Source organism: Tribolium castaneum, chromosome 6 (genome assembly GCF_031307605.1).
Source record: "Tribolium castaneum strain GA2 chromosome 6, icTriCast1.1, whole genome shotgun sequence".
In the NCBI taxonomy this organism is placed as follows: domain Eukaryota; kingdom Metazoa; phylum Arthropoda; class Insecta; order Coleoptera; family Tenebrionidae; genus Tribolium; species Tribolium castaneum.
The window spans coordinates 10,485,867-10,503,703 of record NC_087399.1 but is presented as its reverse complement, the minus strand read 5'-3'; the positions used below and the strand labels follow the sequence as shown (position 1 = coordinate 10,503,703).

Genomic DNA, 17,837 nt, shown 5'->3' with positions numbered 1-17,837 from the left:
TAACAATGCTTTAAATCTATTAAAAAAAATTGACAATTCGTATTGAAAAATGCCAAACAATTGTCAAAAGTTTGGAAAGTGCAATGTCCCACATAAGCACATGAAGCGCGAATATGGGAATTTGCTTTACAAACAAGTTAGGTACAACATTTTTTGTAAAACATATTAAAAAAAATTAAATTTTTTTTTTGATAAATTAATTCTTTTTGCTAATAGGTTGGTAACAAGTCAAACAATCATCAAATTGATATGAACTGCCACTTATCATAAAAAAAGTATCGTTACCATCTCAACGGTAGCTATACCAACCTATTAAATGTCCCTAGCCATTGTTTCAAAGTAAAAAACACCACAGTGTGTGGATATCTAAAAGCTATGAGTACAAAAAGAAATATTGCGTTTACACTTTAAACTGGAACCGCCACGATAGTTTGATCGAGATTTTTTTATACATAATTATATCTATATCATTTTATAAACTCCCGAAAACTGTAGGGTTGTTTGTCAATTAGATATGAATAAAAATGCCATTATTTTTTAAAGAGACTGGTAAAGAATTAAAAACTTTAACAACTACTTAACAATGTTTTTCCGAAGCAAGAACCTAGATCCCAGATCTATAATACCATCTATGGCATACAACCTGTAAAATAACTGATTTATGTTAAATCTACGAACTGGTATTAACTCGTATGTGTGATGCTAATGACAATTATTAGTAGTACGCTAGTACGAATAAAGTATAAATTTTATTATGTTCCAGTTGAAATTGTGGTATAGCTACCTACGTATTATTAGTTTTCTGTAAAGGGATTTCTTTAAATTTTGTTTTTATCTTTATTACAAGTAGTTTTAAAGTTATTCAGATTTTTAGTTTTTTTTGTTTAGATTTACCTATTTGAGTTTTCGGACTTTTTAATTAAGAAAAGGTTTTCAGGTTTTTAAGTCAAATCCATAAATTTTTAAGTTTTATTGTGTTTAATATTATTCATTTCGTGGGTTTTAGGTCTAAGTTCCAGATTCATAATCGAATTTAAAGGAGCATATGATTTTTTTTGAATAAATCCATGGTAATCAACATATTATAAACCTCATATATTTTAATTTGATGCTCTTTTAAATTGATATGAAACTGACCCGAATTTTTTTAGAATTTGCAGTGGCTGTAAGTTAAGCTAATCAGTAAATAATTAATTTATTGAAAAGATTAATGATAATAATCAATTGTTTTTTATCGTCATTAGAATATGTGTATCTCCATTTATTGGCTAACTACTAAACATTATAAAACAACCTTTCCGGATAAGAACCACTTGCACACAAGTATGAAAATTATTTATGGAATAAAACAAAGTATTTTTAAATTTTATGTTAACTTTTGTGAACACTGAACAGTATGAAAAGGAGAGTTACGTAATGTAAATTGATAGTCGACTTCGGCGTTCGTTAAATATTAGACTTTATTACAACAAAAGTTAAACTTATATTAAGAAACATTTAATTTCAGTTAAGCCTTTGTAAAAAATTTAGAAAAATAAATTGGTAGAGGTTTAAAACTGGGTTTAAAACTAGAAAACCTAAAAAAATTAACAAAGTAAACTCAGTTGCCTCTAAAATATTTAACAAAAAGATAAATTTAAACCGCAGTGAATACATTAGCAACATCAATCATATACGCACTGCGATAAAATTTAACTGAAGTTTAACCGTTCCAGAAACCAAGCCCTAGGCCTCATTTCTGGAACGATTAAAGATTAAACGTCAGATAAATATTATCTATCAGTTAGTTGCTACGGTAGTTACATATCTGATTGACGTTGCTATGTTTTAACAGAGGTTTAAATTTATCTCTCCGGTAAATATGTTTCCAGAAACTGGCTCTTAGGCAGTTAGGCATACAATTATAGAAAATAAACACGCATTTTGTTGCATAAAATATCAGAAATCTGTGTTTTGAGAAACAATGTTTCTAACTAAAAATTTTCATCACACTACAATGCCATTCTTTTTAAACACTCGATAAATTTTTAACATTTTTCAGATTTGCGATAAATTTTTTGTACTTTAATTCTATCCGAGTTTATAAGACTTTTAAATTGCTATTTTTTGGTTTTATAAATTTTTAAATTTAGTTTAGGTTTTCGTGTTAAGGTTTAACTTCCTTTTTCTTGTAATTTTTATGATTAGCGTTGAAAGTAAAGTTGTGTGTTTAGTTTGCAATTTAACTTTCTGGTCTAAACATTCTTATTTGGTTCACAAAATTTAGAGAATATTAATTTTATGATAATGGTGGTCACAAAATATTTAAAATCTTTTTAAACTTTGTTATTATTTACTAAAAAACAGACTGCAAATAGGTTTCATATAAAATAATGAACAAAAATAAGCTTCTTAAAAATTTGAACATAAAAAGCCGTTTGTAAAATAAATTATAAGTAAAAATATATGCTGTTTCAAAACTATAAAAACGCCAACGTCGCATTTTCGCTTAGAATTAGCTGTTATAAATTATTTATGCACTTTAAAAAAATAATAGCTAATGTAATTTATAGTTTCAATGAGAGATCTAATCATTAATAACTATTTTACAATTTTATCAATCTTATTTAAGAAAATAATTTAGTAAAATACAACGTAAACGTTTCTAAAGTTTTGAAATAGCTAATACCTAAAAATGCTAGAGACCGATTTTGAAAAATACCAATGAAGTACGCTCCCAGTTAATAGTAATTCAACAATGTTGTGAGATAGTAGGTCTATTAATTAATTAATTCATAAAAACGAAATCCGCTTACAGTGTTAACGAACAAACACACTTTCAAATTTGTGGCCAACAAAAGAACTAGTTTTCCTGGATCAGTGTGTATAAAATTATTTTGCAAAAGATTAAAGCTATATATTAGAACAATGAAATTAGTTCGAAGTCAATAACGAAATCTTTTAAATTTTTTAGTTTTTCCGCTTTAGTTTAAAATAGTTACATTTTCGACTTTTTTCCCAAATTAGTCCAACTGGACACCTATTTCATTGCTCCCTTGCCAAAAATTAGAAAACGATGTTTTTTACAACTTCTTCCTTTCTCCAAATTTCCAAAAACTGTTAGTGATAACTACTACTTGAAAATATGTCCTTTTGTGCTTTTGTTGCTGAATTTTCGAAAAATGTTCACTTTTTGTAAATTTTTGTTCACAAGAATTCAGAAGCTCAAACTATCAACATCTTGTATTAAAATTACGTCAGAGTAATTTGGTTATAATGGCAAAAACAATGTAACCCGCGTTGTATGTTGTTATAGGAAAAGGCGCCCAAATACCTTAGGCCGGCCCTGAGTAGCATTGGATTCAGTCTATAGGCAAAACGTAGTGCAACATCCGTTTTTAAATATACGTTAAAAATGTTTTCAAAAATCAGACGTAACAAAATTTGCATTTCAAAAATCAAAAACATAAATAAAGAAATGTGTCTTTCGAAACGTGCCAGCAATTTTCCCATCAAAAGCTTAACTTAATAATATCCATTTAAGACTGGAAATGCACTTGATGCACCTCTTCAAGACCCCTTTCGCAGCATGTATCAACCCGTAATCCAGTTTCCTGCCAAGTTCACGTGCCCGGGTCAGAAACGGGGTGTGAGAGGGAGGGACGGTAATTGCCGTCAAGGCCTGGAAGAAGCGTTTGCGAAAATGGCGTCTCCTGAATTATTCCGGAGCGGTTTTTTCGGCGAAAGAGGACACTGACGAGATCGGAGTTTACACGAGCTGACACCTCCTCGATCGGCCGCTTTGTTTACTCGCGTTTCGAAGACGAACCGAGTTATCGATTCCAACCGCAACAAACCGATGATTTGTATCGTGGCCGCCGCACAGAAAGGACGATGAACAACGCACCGACGCTGCAAAATTGCTCTGCCGGATGGGATTGCAAAATGAAATATCGATCGGCGAGCTGCTAATTTGGCTAATTGAGTTACCTGGAGGAAACAAGCGGCATCACCAAAGCGGAAGAAACGGACGTTTTTATCTCATCATTTTGTGTTGGATGTGATTTTGCAATTTTTCATTATTAGCAAAGAAAACACGACATCAGTGTTGCTTGTTGTTTATGAATTTGTGCATAATAATTGTATTCCAAGAGGTGTAGAACTCTAAAAAGTCAAAATAATATAGTTTCCCAAATTCGATTTTATATAATTTCTGAGATATACAGGCTGGTCCACGAGTAATAATGAGACTGAAATTTTTTTTTGAAGCAACCAACATTACATTTCATAGATAACGTGGATAGTAAAATACTTGGTTTATTACATTAAACATAGTGACCACACAGCACTTCAACATTAATTTAAAAAGTCAAACCTAGTGTCAAACCTTGCTTAGTTTGTAAATGAATTTAGTGAAACTTTTGTACTAAAACTTTTAACAATGGTTCTCATTTATGGAGAATATTTGAAAAATGCTTCGTAGAGTGCACATTTATACACGTATAATGTCAAAATAAACGGGCTCTGAGTGACACAGTTTTCAAACAGTTGAAAATAAACTGCGGCAATTAAAAGAAATTAAAGAAGAGTATCAACACTAGCTGGAAATGAAGCTACAGTTGTTGCAGTTATTGATGAAAATAGATGGATAGGAAGGAGTTCCGTGTATCCTTGGCTCTCTAGAAGTCCCAATATGACGCATTTTGATTATTTCGTGTAGGAAGTGTTTAAGAAAAGGTTTTATAGTGCATCAGAAATATTGTTGATCGGAAACATTTAGAACACCGAATTGTTAGAGAGTGTGCAAATATTGCGTCTAGAACACTTGCTAGTGCGAGAGAATCATTCTTAAGAAGAATTGGTGCATGATACGCAAAATGTGGTCAGATCTGTGAATACCTTTTAGATTAAGTTTGAACAATTTGAATGTAAATCAATTTATTTACGTTTGACTAAATAAAAATCTAAAACTGAAATAATGTCAATATGACTAATTTAAATTTGTCAAAAATAATACGATTACTATGTTTGATTAATTGAAACCAAATATTGAAACCTATACGTATAAGTAAATACAAATTTCCTTTTAATAATTTTTTTTTATAAAAAGCCATTTTTTTAAAATGCCAATTTTAATGCTCATTTTGCAAATAAATCTTTAACACAAACTCCAAGTTAGCCTAGATAATAAAAAACTGTATTCATCACAAATAACATAGCACTAAGATAAGTTAAATGCTGCAAAACTCTTTCTGACCTTTTACATACAGGGTGACGCAACCTTATCGCGCACCGAAGAAAATTGCGATTTTTATTAAATATTTTTTGTGATTGTATACGCCTGACTGTATGTTTGAAAGATATTTTTTTTAATTTTTTGGAAATTTTTCACTTATAAATAAAGATAATAATTAAAAACCTAATTTTTGACCAAAAACTTAAATTCTAAATTTTATATTAAACTACACGTATTCTCTTCAGGTAATTGTATACAAAATTAGCAAAAAAAATACCAATAAAATGTTGAATTAAACGCACATTTACATTTTAACTTAATTTCCAACTTGTGGCGTGGTAAATTTAGGTGACAATGTAAACTGTAATTGGGGTGAGATTGTAAAAGATTTAGTTAGGGTATTTACATGCAGGCATCTATTTTTGTCAATTTTATTGCAAGACTGTAAATAAAAGAGGTTCAAAAAAAGTCGACTACAGGTAAGTGATCCCTTTGTTACAAGCATGGTCATAGATTTGACAATTGTCCACTTGCTAAAAAAAGTTTAGTTAAAAATTTCCAAATGACTTAGATGCTACTACCTATAGACCCTTTAAACGTTAACGTTAATTGACTTAAGTCGGTTACTGAAAATTTGTCCAGAAATGAGAAGACTAAAATTTAAAAGCTGTTGCAGCAATCAAAAAAAAATAGCAAGCATATGTATACAATGATGAGAAATAACCTAAAAAAATCAACATTGTAAATGCATCTACATTAAACATTATTGTTTTTATTTCTGTTACCGCAATTTGTTTAGGATTGATCATCTTTTATTCGTTGGAAAAAAATTGACAAAAGCATTTCTCCACATCTAGGCAATTGCGTTACCTTTTTTATGTTTTATAATCTTAAATGGATATTTTGCCGAAAAGCAATTTAAAACTATCTAACATTTTTACAGAAATTATTTTATATTTTCTAAGAAAGCAACAAAAATAATTCAAACTATTTAATATCCTCCCCAGAAAGGATAAAAAAAGTCAGAAAAAAATACTATAATTTAATTTCTCAATGTGAATGTTTAAAATCAATTTTATGTCCTGCAGTTTTTTGTATCAAAGTGAATTTAATTAGAATTAATTACTAATTAACAATTAGTATTAATTCTACAGAAATATATGATTACGTATAATTATTTTCTTCACAGGTGTAATGAATATAAACAAAGAAACCAGAGATTTTCCAATTTAAATTTAAACGATTTAACTTAACTTACCTCTACACTAAGTTGCTTCGATTAAGTTACAAGGCGTCAAAATTAAAAAATTACTTTCTATTTTTAATCAAAAATACACATTTTGGTGACGTATCTCTTGTTTTTCGTTATTGTAAAGTACTTACCTATTATCAACAAATGAACATGTTTTAGGATATATCTTTGTTATCCGCTGAGTGGTATAATTATTTTTTATTTAAAAGACTTACTGTTTTTGAACAATCTTTGTATCGACCTTCGTTTTGAATTAAAAAAATGTTTAAGTAGCTGTGTCGACTTTTCGGACCTTCACTAATTTAGGGCGGGTTTACAGAAAGCGCTGTTAAAATTTAATTCGTTGTTAAAAGTTAACAACGCGAATGGACTAACCAAATTGCTTTAATTTGGTCACGTGTTGCTTTAATCTGGTCACGTAATCAGTTAATCACGCATTTAATTGCGGATAAATTGACGCTTCTATAAACCGGTTCTAAGTAATGGTTATTAATTTTTTCATAGAAAGGTGTAGATTTATTTAGTTGTGTTAAATAACTCTGCTGTGAACGGGAAAATCTCTGGTTTGCCGTGTACCGATGTTTTCGTTACACCCTGTATATTTTTTTAATTAAAAAAAATTAAGCATGTCTAATACATGCTTATAGTTATTAGTTAAAATGTACTTCTAAAGCTTCTAAAACTAGCTAATTTTTAGTTTAAATGTTTGTGTAATTAATTGAAGCTAATTTTTGCTGCTCTAAAGCTAATCAAAAATATTCAAACAATGCATTTTTTGTTCGTCTATGTCCAGTTTCCATTAAATTGAAACAATTATATCAAGTTACTAGACAAAGTTTTAATGGCTAGTTGAGACCTGGCTGCAACTTCAATTACCTGTCACACTTAAAATGGATGTCGTAACAATTTTTACCGAACGCCACGATCCGATCTAATCAATCAAAATTACATTTAAACATTTCTAATACCATCGGCCCGTTTCTGTAACCGTCTCAATTAATAACAGTTAGCGCTTAATTAAGAATAATTATGTTCGGTAGAACGGAATAGACTTAGGAGCATTCAGTTTTTTGCGGCAGCTTCCGGGTGCTGCTTTTATTTATCGATTGGCAAGCCTGGAGCGTATTAATGGCGTTTTCGTCGGTTGGCGTCACCGAACAAGTGTTTACATTGTAGACTGAACCGGGAAGATTTCCATAAAAAGTCAATTGTTCGCGGTGACAGTATTCTATGGAGAGCGTTCCGGTAAATGGGCAACAATGATTGCGAATCGATCAGAGACCACAACCCCTCGAACAGACGGCAGATGAGACAAAGAGATACAAGCCAAATGCTGTTGGAATGGATTAGTTGGTAAGGGGATATCAACTAGGCCATTTAAGAGTATTGACTGTGGGCTAGTTAGTTAACTATGAGACGATTGTTTACAAAGTCTTTTAAGTCATTTCGGCTAAAGTTTCAATTTTTGTATTTTTGTTTGTTTAATTTCGATAAAATATAAACAAAAATTTTTTAACAAAATATTAGCCCGGCGCATCCACCATTGGTACGATTATGCATGGTTTTATTTTTTTATAAAATATGTAGGTACTCAAATAGTCACTTTGTAAAGATTTTTCTAAGTAAGTAGAGTTAAATTTAGAGAAATGCTCAGCTATTTTTCCAAAATTATCTGATATTTGTACTTGTTTGATTTTTATATTTTACCATTTAAAGCACAATTATACATATTGGTTATGAAAACAATGATTAATTTGACTACATTTATATTTAGTTTATAAAATTAAGATAAATTAAATATAAAGTAGCAATCCAAAATTTTATTTATTGTATTTTATTTTTCATATTATAATTTATAATACTTATAATTTTATTTTATTATATTATAAGTTATAATCCTAAGACCTAAAATCTAAAATCAAAAGCTCACTTATCTTAGTAAAAAATTTGAATGTTTTTCGCAATTTAATTTGAAAAAATGCTTACAAGTTTTTTCATCAAAGGCAAGATTTGCTAAATGTGTTAGATTTTATATTTCGACATTTTAATATAAATCTATAAAAGGTATTTAAATATTTAACCAACACAGATTTATAAAAATGTGGTGCCCTGTATGTCACATGCGATATACAACGTGATTCTTAGAGACCGACAAAATTCTACTTATCGTAGTATCAAATACGTACATGCCAGAAAAAGTATTTTAAAAAAATGTATGTAAGCGTCTTCGAAATACAAATTTTCAAAGTTTTGTCGACATTATTGCAGAAAACGCATTTCGAAAAGTGTCCAATAGAACTCCATCAAAGAAATTGCCAGAAATTTTTGTCGAAATTTAAACAGCTACGGAAATTTTGTCTCAGACACTTGACACAAATGTCTAGAGAGAAATTCCAAATGTAAACTATCATAAGTAGTATTAGCACAGTAAGTAGAAAGCATGATAATCCTTCTCATCGCTTTGTATGTTCTCCATATTTTTGATAAAAGCGCGCACATTATTTCCAATACAACTAGTGTAAACACATGAGCGCTGCAAGTGGCTGGAATTAAAGGGTTTCTACCCCTACGAAATAAAAACAAAAAAATAGTACAAATCGTCTGTATTTATGCATAAAAAGCTATGATAAAATTTTGTAAGTCTATTTAAAAATCACCCTGTATACTATAAATTTATACAAGATCGCTTATTATATTACCACCCGAAAAACACTACTCATTTACAACGAAAACTTCTACATTCTTTCTATTTTGCAAAAAATTTATGTTAAATTTAATTCTTTGTAATTTCAAGCAAAACCAAAAAACTCTGAACAATAAGTGAAAACTTTGGTTTAATCTGAATTGTTAGTTTTTCTGTTGAAACCTTGGAATCACCAGATTTATTTTTAATTTATCAGTATTCAATCAAATAGAATTAGCAGCAAACAGTTCCATTTGCAAGTACCTATTTCATTAATTTGTTTTGTTCATTCATTTTAAAATATCCCGGCGCATCCACCATTTTTGTCATTACGCTTAAATATTATCAGTTCTATTTCGCAGTTTAATTGTTCCATTATTATTAAAAACTTTAAATTTAAACTTTGTGTTTAAAAAAAGATCTAATTTGTGTTTTCTCAGAGCTTTATAATGATTAATGTTAATATTATTTTGCTATATCAAGAAAATCCAGAAACAACTTTCGATTTAAGTATTTTTCAAAAATAATAAAAGATTTGGTTGTTTCTAGTAAGTTAGCTTAATTGTTGAGACTTGGTTATCAGAAGCAGCAGATTTAAAGTTTAATTTATTAAAACTTGTTTCGACTTTTATAAAAAATTAATCGTTTTTAATCCTAATCTAAACACATAACTATGATTTCTGCAAAAATTGTGTTATGAATTTAAATTAGTATTAAATGCGATTACTTTTTAGTTGGTAACATTTTAAGCCTCCTTTTTAATATCTGCATCCTAGATTATAAACATTATTTTAAAACACGTTTCCCAAAGCAACGTGTTTTCACTATTTTAGAACACGCTTCCCATAGTAACTTGTTTTAAATTAAAATATTCCATTGCCAAGAAATTTTAAATATATTGTCCTAATCACGACTCGAAAGATAACACACCTGCTGGAGTAAAATCTTACTAACATTTTTAGAAAAAATTAATAAACTTGCGTGCAAACTCAGTTTGTGCAGTTTTTTTTTATTAAAAAACTTTTTTAACAAAATTTAAACAGAAACTATAATTTATGTATTATTTGTTTTTATTTCTTCAATAAATAAACTTAGAAATAATAGAATTAGATTGACTGCCACAGTCAACAAAATTTGAATCTAGTTTATAAGAACTCCATCAACTAAATAAAAAATTTAAATAATATGCTTTTTTAATTAAATTTGATTCCGGCGCATCCACCATTTTTGTGCTCTCAACCAATTTGTTTATTCGAACATAAGGTAAGTTAAACTAGAAACAGCTTCACTTAACACAATTTTTGTTGCATTATGACTATACTTTATTGAAGTTTTTTTTGTTGGTTGGCAAAATTTAATTTATTGTAAAAGTTGGTAACATTAATTTCTTATGTTGTTAAGTAAAAGTTATGGTCGATTTTAATATTTTTCAAATTCAACAACACAATATTAATTTTAAAAACTTAAACCATTGTTACTTTTTAATTGAAAAATCGTTTTTAGTTGAATGAGATGCAACAACAATCTACTGAATTAAAAACCCGCTTGTTGAAGCCAAATAAATATTTATAATTTAATTCAGTCGAATTAACTTTATTTAAAATTTATATCTATCAATTTTTTCTCGTTTTGTCTGAAACAAAAAATAGTTTATATTGTGAAGCTAGTTAAAAATAAATTTAATAAACTGGCATGTTTATTACTCTTTTATTTCAATACAAACATGAAGTATGCAATTTATTTTGTTATTGATTTGATGTAATACATTCCTCAAAATTAGAATTTCAGATTCACGTCTAATTCATTCGGGATTGGTGTTTAACCCTGTTTACAACCTAATTAAATGGCAAAATCCAATATTAGTTATTTATAAATTTTCAAAATATGGTAAATAAACAAAATTGCGCGGTAATGACTTCACTGTACTCTCATTTGGTATCACAATTCGTGTACAATAGAGTCCGATAAATCACATTCCGGTTAAATCAATTTTATTGTTTCTATAACAAAGAAATTCCAAACCAGTGATAAATCGAACTTCCATTTGGAATACTGTGCTACTATCTAGATTAAAGAATTTTTTGCCGGTACTTTTGTCATCCGCCCGATTGTTAAAATGCATTAACTTATTTCAGACGCTAGTTAGAGTGCAGTAATCAAAAGTAAATTATCTCATGCAATGTTTTATTGCTATACTATGTCATGCTTTTAGTAGCTTTACCCACACTATCAATAATTTTCAAAATAATTTAACAATAGCAATCTCAAGCTAACAAAACGTTATGTTTGGCAAATTGCATTTAATTCTCTGAAATTTTCTCCAGTTTCACTAAATGCAATCGGGACTAATTAGTCAAAACAAATCCAATTAAAGCGCACATTATTCCACGTTTGATAGCAAAAACTGTTCGCATTTCTCAGTTTGTTTCGACTTCCTATTAATTTTTCCTCCCTCCGGTGTCAATTTCCTTTGAACAATTCTTTCGCCGGAAATAGCAAACAATGTTTCAAATAAAAGCCAATAATAATAACGTAACGACATAAAGAACGGCGGCAGTAAATAGTCGCCGTATCGGTATCGAAAACAAGTCCAATCTAGATTACGAATGACAGGGACGTAATAAAACAAATAGGCCGCCGTGTGCGATAGCGAGAAAGAACTCTCTTGTCTCAACGATAACACGTTAAACTGGGCCAATTTTTCACAATGGCGTTTGTTATTTTCTTGGAGACCGAGGCGGAGGAAATTACAAAATAAACACAATTTGTATATTGCGATAAGCAAGAACAACGTTTTCTAAGAACGCCTTCAAGTTTGCAATCACCTTCACACAGAATGTTTCAATGCCTTATGTTATGATGCATTAGGACCTCTAAATGATTTTCCAAAATATTTTCAATTTTGTTATATTAAATGAACTTTGTTTTTGATCACCTGGGTAATTTTAAGGAACTTTTCTTCAGTTTTTCCTTAACATAGGTTTAGATGTTTTCGAGATATATACACTTTTTTTAGATTAAATCTATATTTTTTAAAATCGTATTTGGGCATTTTAAAATATTATAGCTAGTAAAACTCAAATTTTTAAGGTAATGGTAACAGAACTTCAAGTACCTATAACATTAAGTCAACTGTAACAACTTTTATTTTGTAGACAGAATGAGTCAATAGTAGATTATTTCTGACATGTCTTAAGATGCAACCAAAAATACTAATTACACTTTCCACTTGGATACTTTGATTTATTTTTAAAAACATTAACTAAATCAACATTTCTTTTGTCTTTTAAATAATAATAGTCTATAATTAAATTTCAGAAAAGTGTCAAAATATACTTGTCAATACTGAGAATAGTGTAACTGTGAATTAACTTTGAAATTTTGTAAGGATCGGTATCTAGTCGGCTGGAAAGAGTATTATTAGTTGCATATTTAAAAAAATTCACAAATAACCTTCTGTTAACTTACCCTGTATTAAATCGTTAGTTATAGTATAGCTTTAGCTACTCCAAGTTATTTGTTTTTCAAAAAACATGACTCACAAACACAAAATTTATATTTTGTCTCAGTTAAGAAAAAAGCTCGATAAACAGTTCTAACAGTTATAACAACAAGAAATAAAAAATTTGGTTAATTCTGATTTTTTAGTTTGTGTTGAAACCTCCGCTGGATATCTGAAGTAGAAAAATTTATGTTTAATCTCAAAGCAACAAATTGCAATACATATAGTTAAACTTTGCATACTTTAAAGTACGCTAAATTAATGAAATAAAGCGCTAAATTCTATTTTAAAAATAAATAAAATTTTTTGGGTCAGAGAATAATATCGTAAATTTTCTTAAAACTTTATTATCTGCAATGTTAATATTTTGCTATTTCAAAATTCAAAAAAAAACCTGACAAAACAGGAAATAAAAAAAATATTTTTTTTGCTGCTAGCTTAAATTGTTGAAACTTCTGTTGGATGTCAAAATAACAAATTTTAAGTTGAATCTATAGAAACTTGTTCCGAGTTGTATAAAAAATTAATCGCCTTTAATCTTAATTCAAAAGCGTAGCCATGATTGTTGTAAGAAGTGTTGGTATGGGTTTTATACAACTTGGCCTAATAGAAACAAAAATGAGGTATAGTTTAAGCTCTCTTACTTTATTCTTAACTGAAAAATAAATTTATTTATAGTTTTCAGTTCTTTTATTTAATTTTGATTTATGCAAGAAATGAAATTATAAATAACAATAAGCCACTGCTATAATTAGAGCCGGTTTACAGACAGCAAAATTAAGATTTAATTCAGAATAAACTAATATAAACTAATTCGAATTAAGTTGCCATTTAAATTACATTGAAAAATCTCATGTTCAAATTTGATTGCAATTTAAATGTTCTGTAAACCGGCTCTTACATTTTAAAATTAAAATATATGTTTTTTAATCTATTAGTCTCAAGTCCCATTACTAAAAAGTTCGATATTTAATGTCTTATTCACGACATAGAAGATAAGACACTAGCTGGAGTCATATTTGGCTAATCATATTTAAGCATTTTGAAAAACTTCAATCGTTCTTTTGGGGTTTTGTAAGAGAACTTCAAGTGCTCATAACTCCAAATTTTATTTTACTTAATTAGATTTCACGATTTTTCAATATTTTTTAAATTATAAAAAATATATTCTTTTTCTTTTTATTTTTTCTTAAATTGTTCTGAAAACAAACAATCAATATGAAAAATCAAACTTTATAAAGCCAGAATTCTAGAAATATATTTTGTTATTACAAAACGAATGACACCATTTTTTAGAGAACTTGTCGTTTACTAAATAAAAAAAACTGCCCTGATTAGTAAAAAAAGCAAAGAAATTAAATTAACTTAAAAACTATTGAACACAGTTATTATTAGAGTACAAATAAATGTCAGCACAGATCGATACATAATTAAACTTTCTTTCTTATGGCCAAAAATAACACATTTTATTTAAAAAACTGAGTTGACGTGAAAGATAAGACCTAAGATTATTCTTACAAATACAAGTTCAAAAAAATTGAAAACGTTAAACATATTAATATTTGAAGTAAAAAGTGTGCATCCAAAAAGAAAAAATTAAACTAAAACCTGCTGCTAAACTTAGGTAAAGGAAAAACTAATAAAAGCTTCTTTGGAATACAGTAAAACTTCTCAACAACGGATACCGATGAGGAATTTTTAAGTGTCCGTTGTGGAAAGGTGTCTATTAATAGAAGGTAGAAATTGTAATCTAAATTTTGTTACGTTCCTACAAAAGTGTCCGTTGTAGAAAGGTGTCCGTTATTCGGAGGTGTTCAAGTTTTACTGTACCAGCAGTAATTGAAAATTACCCTCTAAACGTAACCTTTAGATTATTTTTAAGTTTTGGACTTTTTACCGAAATTTGATAACGCCAAAAGAAAAAGCTAACATTTTAGTTTCAAATACGATTACAAGATATTTAAAATCGACAAAGTTATTATTTAAAAAAAATGGTAGAAATCAACTGAACTTAGGTATAAGGAAAACTAATAAAAATTATTTATAATAAATCGAGCAACTAGGAAACGCAATACAAATTATAGCCTTCTATAAATTTTTAAATAAATTTTACTATTAAATCTAACAACTTTAAGGTGGGTTTTTGATAGACGAAAGGGATTTTTTGCACAACCGAACATTATATACAGAATAGTCTGAATTATAACTAATAATAATTTTATTTTTCAAAACCAAGAAGTCACTGATAACTTAAAAAAAATGATGTATCAAAAATAATTTTCACAAAAATATTTATTGGAATATTTAATAGTTAGTTTATGTTTTCCTGTTAGTGATAATTCTGATGTCCTTAGTTTGTACATTTCTGTTTTATACCTTGTCGTGTTGTCAAAAAATACACAATTTTATCAGTTTGTTTTAAGTCTCAAAACTCGCATTAATTTTTGTCGAATAGATAAATCATACCGTTTGTGTATACAAAAAAAACAATCAATAGAGAAACCAATTCTGCTAATTACTATAAATTCCTGTTTAAACAGAAAAAATATTCCAATTTTTTTGCCTAAAATCACACAGCAGTTCTTGTCGCAAAGTTCGTTATCTTTCAGTAATTGTAAAATGTAAAACTATACTTAAAGTAAATAAAAATGTCACTTCTTTTATGCAAACTTTATTTGAAGCAACTACTCCGTTGGAAAAGTTTTCTAAGCCCCGCTTCACGCTTCATTTAATTACCAAATTCAGTTTCGAACTTTGTTTCGGCAAGTTGGAATCATATTGCAAATTCCAAGTGCATCAGTCTTGATGAAAATAAAATGTCACGTCGATTTGCCATACAAAAGTTTTATTCAGTTCAATTCCAATTTAATTTCAATGTTTTTGGTTCATTTAGAGCTACGTTTAAGGTTATTACTATAATTATGGTTGCGCGTTTCGCGTTGAAAAGGACTCGCTTTAACATGACAGAATTATTAATCAATATTTAAATTTTGCAACACTTGTCCGAGCTTTTACCGTCGTAAAAGTGGAAACGTTTTGAAATAAAATAAAAATGGCGTTGCAATTTTATTTCAAGCTTTACATAAATAAGTTATCATATTTTATGTCGAAAACAACTAAAAGTTACGAGCCATATTTTCGTATTTAAATGGAACCGTCGATAAATTTAACGTCGGTGTAAAAAGCAAGTAAATATTTTATTATTTGTAATTTTAAACTCGGGCTCTCGCCACCATCTCCGATTACAAAGCAAATAAGAACAGCACGACCTCAACATCTTTTAAAACGTTCCAGAATTAAGAAGCAAATAAAACCCTCGAAACTTGTTTCGAGAAACCGAAAAGTTTGCTAATTAATACCACTTTTGAAGAAAAGTTTTGCCGATTAATCATCGAAATTTTTGATTTTACCTGCATATATCCTCCCTCGCAGTGGCTAGCGTTGAGCAAAACACCCACTTTGAATTTGTTGAACTTTATCCGAAGAATCCAATCTTTGGGAGTTCCGCGGAACGACCGAAACCTGTACCAACATGTCATCGGTTTCCCGAAGTTCTCACTCGTCACTTCCGGACTTGCGACGTCCTCGTAAATTTCCACCGTTTTGTTGCAGTGGTCTTTCTTCGGATCAGCTGAAACAAAATCATATTTGTGATTTCTTCTACTCCCTCCTAAATTGTCTGTAACTTACGACTAAATTTATATTTTAATAACTGATTTCAAATTTTCAAGTTAAACTAAAAGTTAAAAAAAATTAAATATAAGGTAGTTTAGTGGTGTAAATCATGATACAATTGTTGTAAAATAATTGATAGTATTTTTATGTGTGCAGTATAGTTGTTAGACTAATCTACATGAATTCTGAATATACATTTAGTTTAAATTATAGTGTTAATGATATTTAAAGACTTGAAGCAATCTCAGTTACAACCAGTATTTTAAAACTTAAACTGGAAAGAAATTAAATTAAACCGTATTTAGATATTTGAATAAACTTACAATTAAAAGACTTTATATTGTCAAACAAAAAACACAATTAAATTTATAGCAATTGTTAAAATTATAAATTACCTACATTCAATCTTTCAGAAATAGTTTGGGGGTTAATAGTAATCACAATACAAAATAGTAAAACTAATTTTTCTAAGAAATTTCAAGCATTATAACATAAGTAAATTAGATTTCAAAGTGGGAAGCAAAAATAAATAAAAAATTAATGTAGTTTAATTAACTAATTATCACATTTAACAATATTTAGAGGAAATTACTTGGAAAAACAGACCAGATTGTAAAATTTTTTAGAGCATAGTGCAACTGATTTGCAAAGCAAAGATACATTTGCACTAAAATTATCATCTTTGTAGTTAAAACATACTATAAACTAAGCTTCGAAAAACAGATTGGTAGAATAGATGAGCTTCTCGTGCAAATTTTAACGCAGAATTTAAAACTAAGGTTATTTTGTAATAACCTTATTCACCAGTATATTTTTATAAAAATAAAATGTTTAATCACCATGAAATACTAAATACAGAGCAAAATAAAATAAAATCCGTTTGATGTGTTTTTATAAAACTTGTCTTTTGTTTTGTTTTTTGTTATATTTTGATAAATCTGTTTTAGAGATGTGCATTTGTTGGGTTACAACAAACATACTTACTCTGTTTAGTTTGTCTTACATTTATAGTTTATTTTTTAAAACAAAAAATTTAAGTAAAAATATATTGCCATCCTTTAAAATTTCTAATGATATAATTTAATTAAATTATATATAATTTAATATTATTAATTAATATTATAATATTAATATTATAATATTAAATAGCTAAATTACATAATAATTGGAAAACACTTATTAACACTTAAATTTCCAATTAATGGGATTACTTAATGAATACCAGAAAATTTAGATACAAAAGTTCTAACTCATTGCTCATTTGTCGATAGTTTACCTTTTTTTGTCGGACAGATACTTTTTTTTAAAGATGTGCATACAAAAAGATTGTCGAAAATAAAAACCTGTTCTTAAAAAAATTTTTATTGTCAAAATTACTTTAAATCAAACATAAGCAGATTACTTGTGTACTGTTAAAAAAACAATATAATTAATAAATAATACAAAAGTTGAAACCAACTGTCATTTTATTATATACACTGTATAATAATAAAACAAACAAAAAACATAG

At 28.4% G+C, this 17,837-nt stretch overlaps 1 protein-coding gene across 1 annotated transcript in view; it reads right to left on the bottom strand.

The window, feature by feature from the left end:
* The window catches only part of LOC661735 (uncharacterized protein), a 169,433-nt gene that overhangs the window by 96,187 nt on the left and 55,409 nt on the right, over positions 1 to 17,837 (bottom strand). Inside the window, exon 2 of the mRNA XM_967881.4 lies at positions 16,063 to 16,283. Within this exon, the coding sequence (XP_972974.1) occupies positions 16,063 to 16,283 (221 nt within the window). The remainder of the gene's footprint in view (positions 1 to 16,062; positions 16,284 to 17,837) is intronic.